The sequence below is a fragment of the Pocillopora damicornis genome, chromosome 11 (genome assembly GCF_964200805.1).
Source record: "Pocillopora damicornis chromosome 11, jaPocDami1.2, whole genome shotgun sequence".
In the NCBI taxonomy this organism is placed as follows: Eukaryota; Metazoa; Cnidaria; class Anthozoa; order Scleractinia; family Pocilloporidae; genus Pocillopora; species Pocillopora damicornis.
The window spans coordinates 17,847,021-17,854,748 of NC_142680.1; the positions used below are offsets into that span (position 1 = coordinate 17,847,021).

The following is a 7,728-nucleotide window of genomic DNA, read 5'->3' on the forward strand; positions in this document are numbered from 1 at the left end:
TATGATATCAACCTAAGGGCAAATTGTTGGTCTTTCCCTTTTTTCTCAAATTTTCTTAATAACCTATTTCCATTATAGGGGAGGTACATAGCTGGAAAACAAAAACACTCACTGAATACTCCCAATTGATTCGCTTTTGTAGTCTCTCGTTTAGCTGACGATAGCAGACTTTTGCAATGTTTTATCTAACGCGATTTTTCTGCATCTATTGTGTTCTAGATGCTTTAGTGTTTGCCTAATTATGCTAATTAAATATCAAATAAAAACACAGTACCATTGTTTACTATTCTAACTCTGTCCGCAAACAGAAACAATTGAAAGGTAGAATTAATTGCCGCACGTATTGCGACTCATCAGCAATGAGCAGAAATTCTGTCACTGTTAATCTGGCTTAAAAACATGGGAGAAGATGTCAAAGCTAGTTTTGATTGTTCAAAGTTGCTTCACTAGCTGCGGTTTTCTTCACTAGTTCTCCAGGAACTTTCTCCAAAACAGTTTCTGATTTTTACAGAATGTGGGTAGAAGTATAAGCCACATACAGGCCTATGGCTTGTCAGTTAGGTTCAATTAAAGTTGACCGTTTCTAATCAAAGTCTACTTTTGTATAAACAGATAATTTTTTTTTTTTTTTTTTTTTTTTTTTTTTTTTTTTTTTTTTATCGTATCATCAAATAATAGTTACACATATGTTTTCATCTTTAAAATGTTTGTCAGTTCCTATTGAAATTAGTTTTTCAATTGAATTTGTTGACCAGATGGACACCTTTGTGCTGCACACCAAGGGTATGGTTTGACTGACAAAAAACACTCCCAAGAAAAAAATTGTTAATGACTTAATGTTATTTAACCGTCTCGAAAGAAAAATCTTTCAATCTCTTTGAAACGAGTAGAATGCATTGAGAAAGTCCTAATGTCAATATTATCACTGAAAGAAAGGAGTTTTAACTCTTTCATAGTTGGGTGGTTGCTGTGCATTCTAAATATATCAGTTACCAGGAATTTCAGAAGAACCATAGCAAGAAGGGAAGGACACCGTTTCATTAACTGCAGAATGATTGCGGAAACAAATTCAACAGCACAAGAAACACGAACAATAACTTATCAGGAAATAATGCGCTCATCCACTTATGTGGGAAAAGTAGGACAAATCGCAACTTTTGTCTCAGCAGCCAACATAATACTCTCCATTATAGCATTTCTTGGGAATTTCCTGATCCTCGTTGCCCTAAACAAGGAATCTTCCCTGCATTCATCTTCCAAACTCTTGTATTGTTGTCTAGCAACATTCAGATGTGTTGGTTGGTCTTGTTAGCCAGCCTCTCTATGCTGCCTATTGGTTGTCCTTGGTTCACGAGAAGTGGAACCTTTGTCGATTCGTAACTGATGCAATCTTTATAACACGCTTTACATCATGTGGAGTTTCTATGTTGACCATGGCGGCCATAAGCGTGGATAGACTTCTCGCCCTGTCTTGGGGCTGAGATACAGACAAATTGTAACGTTAAAACGCATATATATCATTACAGCTATCTTTTGGATAGCATCCATTCTTGCTTCTTCATTTTATAATTCTTGAATACCTCTTTTGTACAATAAAACAATTATATTAGTATTTTCAGTGATCTCCTTAGAAAAGAAAAATTCTGTTTTCAATTTTTTGGAAAATTGCATTTTACCCGTAGCCTAGATTTGTTGGAAAATTGAAAAATTAATTCGTTAAATTTTCATTTTCATTGTTTCAAAAATAAATCGAAAAATTTACATTTTTATGAAAAAAAAAATGAATTTTGAAAATTGGGTTGTTACAGTCGTTTTCAATTTTCAGCAAAAACGAGATAATGAAAATGAACTAAAATTTTCATTTTAATTTTTTAAATTCTCAGAAAATTGAATTGGAACTTCTGGTACACCTGTCCGTGGAGAGAAGCTTTCACTCGAAAGAGTGATCAAGGTTGTTATCTATGCAAGGCAGCAAATAAGAATTGTAATGCAAACTGTCAGTGTCGCTAACGTTCCTGCAATAAAGTGACTAAACGTCCGGCAGCCGGACAGGGTCTTAAAATAATTAAACACCCGGCAGTCCGAAATTTTTCTACATTTCTCTTCGAAATCCAAAAAAATATTTATACGAAAACATTCTACCTTTATTTACAATCCTCAAGCGCTTCCAGGCAGCCTAAAATTTCGAACTTGATGTTTCTCGCTAACCCTGCATACAGAGTACGAACCCATCCAAGCGCTTGAAACTGAAACTTTTCAATGACACGGCTGGACACGGTCTTCAAATAACTCCGATATTCTCTTTGAAATATACCAATTTTTCCTTGGAAAATATTCCACCTTCATCTAAAATCCTAAAGCGCTTCTAGAAAGTGAAAAAATTCGAACGTTGTCCGTTTCGCCGACCCTGTAACTATGAGAGAAGAAGGTTGAGAGGTCGTGTATCGTACACAAGCACAGTCAGTCATTGAGAGCAACCTGAGCCACACCCAATTTGCATATAGACAGGCGGGTAGTTGCACAAATGCCTTGCTCGCTATCCAGCACCAGACATACAAGTATTTAGATAGTAGTGACTATAGCGCAGTGCGAATTTTTACCATGGACTTCAGTAAGGCTTTCGATTTTGTGAACCATGCTATTTTGTCTGCCAAACTGAAACAGCTACCTCTAAATCCGTACATTATCAATTGGTATCATAGTTTCCTCTATGCAAGACAACAACGTGTTGTTAGTTATAATTTTTTAGGACAGTGGAAACTTGTCAATAGAGGAACCACACAAGGTAGTGTAAGCGGACCGTATCTTTTTAATATATTTTTGAACGATTTGGAGATTTTTTTTAATGGTTGCCCTGTGCTTTTTAAATATGCCGATGATTCCACTATTCTTTCGCCTATCACTAGGAATAGTGACCCGTCTGCCGACTTAGTAGGACAGTTCTTAACATGGTGTAAAGACAATAGAATGGTCTGCAACCCTTGCAAATGTAAAGAGCTGGTTGTTAGAAAGAAAAATCATAATGTACTCTACTCTCCAATTAATAATATTCCCCAATGTAATAGCTTCGTTTTACTAGGAGTAACTTTACAGAGTGATGGAAAATTTGATGAGCATGTAAGAACTAAGCTTGTCAAAGCAAACAAGTGTTTACACGTCCTACGAACATTGAGAAAGGAACATTACTCTCAGGCAGAGATTGATCATCTTTTTATATCGATTGTTTTGGCTAATTTTAGCTATGCACTTTCAGCCTATGGGGCATCTGAGTCCGATCTTACGGTTGTACAAAATTTTTTAGACCGATGTCATAAACGCGGTTTTATCTCATTTCCAGTTTTTATCAAGAACCTTTTAAACAAACAAGACAGAAACATTTTGAAGAAACTAAAATCAACGGATTGCCACCCCCTGAAAGATATCATTCCTGTCCAAAAGACATATCTACACAATCTCAGGAAAAAAGGCTGCGCGCCCCCGAAAATTAATACACAGCGCTTTATGAACACATTTGTAAATAGGTTGATATTTAAGCTCCATTTATTGTAATGATATACTTTTTAATTCATAATATGTATGTAGATTTCTGTAGTTTTTTCAATTCATTGTAACATAAGATATGTAGTTTTATCTTATGATGGAATAAAGACTTTATCTGTACACAGAGTGCGAAGAGATCCAGGCGTACAAGCGTAACACATAGAAAATTTTGATCGGACACTACCGGACACGGTCTTCGAATAACTAAACGTCCGGCAGTCTGACATTTTTCCATATTTCTCTTTGAAAAATACCAATTTCTGGTGGGAAATATTTTATCTTTATTTAGAATCCTCAAGCACTTCTAGAAAGTGAAAATATTTGGACGTTGTTTTTTTCACCAACTCTGTCAAAGAGTGCGAAGAGATCCAAGCGTGACACTTAAAAAAAATTTTCTTCGGATTCTTCCGGACAAAATTCAAAATACTGTTAGGAAACTGTAAAATGACGAACGGCGAATGTACTTTTTTCCTGTAAAAAAGTTGGCGATATGTCCAGGATGGTTCTTTCGAAAGACGACTTTAGAAGGTTTTCAGTAATCTGGGAATTTCGTGTTACAGGGTCGAGGCGCACGTTGCATCAAGGGTGAAAATGGGCCTTTAAGAAATTTCTTGACATCTACGTCCATGGACTAATTTTCAGTTGTCAATTAAACGTGCTTGGAACTATAACTGTTTTGAGTTAATTTCAAGACTGTTTTTCGTGTGGCATGAACATTTTGCGGGAGTTATTTTATGCGGATGGAGAAAATTTGTGCTTTTTAGGCAAAAAAAGTCAGTCCATCGCTGTATGACTGACAGATTCATCAGTGAAACATCAGCCTGAGGGCGGATGTTCTACTGAAAGGACAGAAAGGAAGGAAGGAAGGAAATGGATAATTTGAATTTTTATTATTTCCTTCTTCCATCTTCTTTATAGATTTACAAAGAGGAGGTAAACAACTGGTAGGCGATTAGTCGATAGATGTTTCGGGTAAGTCCGAAAACAAAGAATATGCTCTGGATACTTGCAATTGATTCACTTTTGTAGTTTCTCATTTGGCTGAACATAACAAACTTTTGCATTATTTTATTAAACACGATTTTTCAACGGGAAAGTAATTTTGCGGATCGACAAATATCCTCAAAATCAATTTAGGTAAACCGTGCCGGGCCAATTCCCATTTTTTTTTTTTAGTTTTATCAAAAAAAAAAAACAACAACAACAACAACGACAACGACAAAGAAAGAAACAATTAAACTAAGAGATGTAATAGTCTTTTCCTATTTTGTATCTATAGAGAAGTTTTAAAAAATAATCATAAACTAACAGGTGTCTTCATCCTTGAAATTTTTATCAGCTCTTATTTAAAGTGCAGTTTTAAATAACATTTATCAGCCAGAGGGACACCTTCTTTGGGGTTTATTGATGAAAATCATACCCTCAAAATTTCAAGACGAGTGTATGTCTATAAATATGTAATTGCCTCGACGGAAAGCTCGTTCAACCGATTTAAAACGAGTAAGATGCACTGCGGACGTTTTCAGTGTTGATGATATAAAGAATTATGACATTTAACTATTTCTTGGCCAGGTGGTTGTTGCGAAGAAGTATTATCTCGTGTTGCTGGTAGTTCCGAAAATCCGTAGCGAAAGGAGGAAAACCGTTTTAAGGGCTGCATCATGATTGCGACGACAAACTCAACAGAGGGTGGAACACAGACTGAAGCAAATCAAGTATTTCCATGTTCTCCCTCCTCGGTCGTTGGGTTACAACAACAATCGATTTATTTCTCAGCAGTTCACATTTTCCTCTCCATCACAGCATTTCTCGGGAATTTTCTAATCCTTGCTGCCCTTAACAAGGAATCTTCCCTTCATCCACCGTCCAAACTCTTGTATCGTTGTCTGGCAACAACTGATCTGTTGGTTGGTCTTGTTTCCCAGCCTCTCCATGCTACTTATTGGATGTCCTTGGTTCACAAACATTGGACTCTTTGTCGATACGCAAGGAACGCAAACTACATATCAAGCATTGCATTATGTGGGGTGTCTTTGTTGACTTTGACAGCCATAAGTGTGGACAGACTTCTCGCTCTGATGTTGGGAATAAGATATAGACAAATAGTAACTTTAAAGCGCACATGTATCATAACAGCTACGTTTTGGGTTTTATGCGTAGCCGCTGGATCATTTTCCGTCTCACATACTCGAATTGCCCGTTGGTATAGTATTATTGTTATACCGTCATGCTTAGTGATCTCAATCGCGTCGTATACAAAGATATTTGGCACTCTCAGACATAATCAGGCGCAAGTACAAGATCATGTTCAACAACAGCCGAGCCAACAAAATGCACTGAACATGGTAAGATACAGAAAGGCAGTAAGCAGTGCACTGTGGGTGCAGTTAGCATTAGTTGTTTGTTATGTACCAACATTTACAATACTAGCTGTGATCACCTATAGAAAAACTTATCCTTCACATGTAATCGTTATTGGTGCAATAACAACTATTTTAACGTATTTTAACTCCACTTTGAACCCACTTCTTTACTGCTGGAAAATCAAAGAGGTAAGACAAGCAGTAAAGCAGACAATGCGACAGGCACTTTGCTTTCCATGGATTTCTCTCGGAGTTGATCAAGCGTAATTTGAAGGGAAAAAAAGAAGATGGAATCAGAAAAACGCAACGTTTCAGCATCTTTGGTGTTAAAGATGCTTTGGTGTTTGCCTGTTTAAGCTAATAAATATCAAATAAAAACACAGTACCGTTAAATACAATTCTTACCCCGTCGACAAAAACACAAGGTGAAAGGCAAAATTAATATCACCCAGATGCCGAGAGGTGCTATCTGTTTGACTTTCTTCCGATATACTGTATGGCAAGGCCTCTGCGAACTCGCTCCTCGATTTCTTGCCAAACCCTAAGGCTGTCTTCTGCTCTTTCCATGTTTATAAAATTGATTTGGTAAGCCATATAATAACTACGCGCTATTGTGGACTAAACTGCTCCTGAATTTAAACGCACAATGTTTGAGCGTGTCCTTTAGTAGCATGTCGTAATGATGTGGGATATTGATCGAATGAAGCCTTTAAGTGCTACTGTGGTTCTTTCTCACTTTATTTACTCCGAGCTTTCACCGTTCTACGGCATCATCAGGGAGGACGATAAAATATTTGCGCAAATATTTTATCGTCCTCCCTGATGATGCCGTAGAACGGCGAAAGCTCGGAGTAAATAAAGTGAGAAAGAACCACAGTAGCACTTAAAGGCTTCACTCGATCAATATCCCACATAAACGCACAATTTATAAGAACTGAACGAAATAAACTGTTTTAGATGGGAATATGTCTCAGACTTGAAAGGGAAAGGATAAATGGCGAATGGGAGATATTGTAGAAGTTAGGAAAGTTAATGAACATAAAAAAATGGATGAACGGTTTGTTGGTTTAGTTACTATTTATTTTCATTACTTGTATAATTCCTTTGCGTTCTTGTTTGACGCGAAAGGAAGAGAAAATAACTTGCAGACGTTTTTTAATAATGAGACATCAACGAGACATTGTTTGAAATTTCTATGAATCTAGGTCCACCTAGTTAGGTTATTGTAACGGTTGTGACTTTTATCTCGGAGATATTTGCTTGTAATATGTAAAGGTTGCGGTTGGAGTTTTAGTTATTCAGTTGGAGATCATTTATGCTTCTCGGGAACAAATGTCTCTCCGATTCCAGATGCGTGAAATCTAAAAATGTATGCTTTAGTGTTTGCCTATTTATGCTAATAAATATCACCAAAAATACAGTACCATTGTTTGGTATTCTAACCCCGTCGGCAAAAAGACAAACTGTGTAATGAAATCAGTACATTAACTGTAAATTATGTACGTATAATTAGTCATCATTATGTACTTCACTAATCAAATACTGTTAGCTTTGGCTGAATGGAATAAATACAAGATCATACACAGTTCAGTCTGATTGATATCCCAAACTGGTGCCAAGACCCGGGAATGAACGAAGGACCTTCAGCTCGATCAACTCAAGAGAGGATTTATAGAACAAGTCCTCGATCCGAACACACATCAAGGAGTCATGCACTGCATACCCTATTTTCCAGTCTTCAAGGAAAACAGCACAACAGCCGTGAGAATCGTTTACGACGCTTCAGCAAAGATAACCTCGAAGGCATTAAGCCTCAACGATTGCC

The 7,728-nt window shown here is 36.9% G+C and overlaps 1 protein-coding gene across 1 annotated transcript; it reads left to right on the forward strand.

The window, feature by feature from the left end:
• Positions 1-5,201: 5,201 nt before the first annotated feature.
• LOC149037917 (melanocortin receptor 5-like) lies at positions 5,202-6,170 on the forward strand. Its single transcript, XM_089186419.1, has one exon. The coding sequence runs from the start codon at positions 5,202-5,204 to the stop codon at positions 6,168-6,170; it is 969 nt and encodes a 322-aa protein (XP_089042545.1).
• Positions 6,171-7,728: the final 1,558 nt, after the last annotated feature.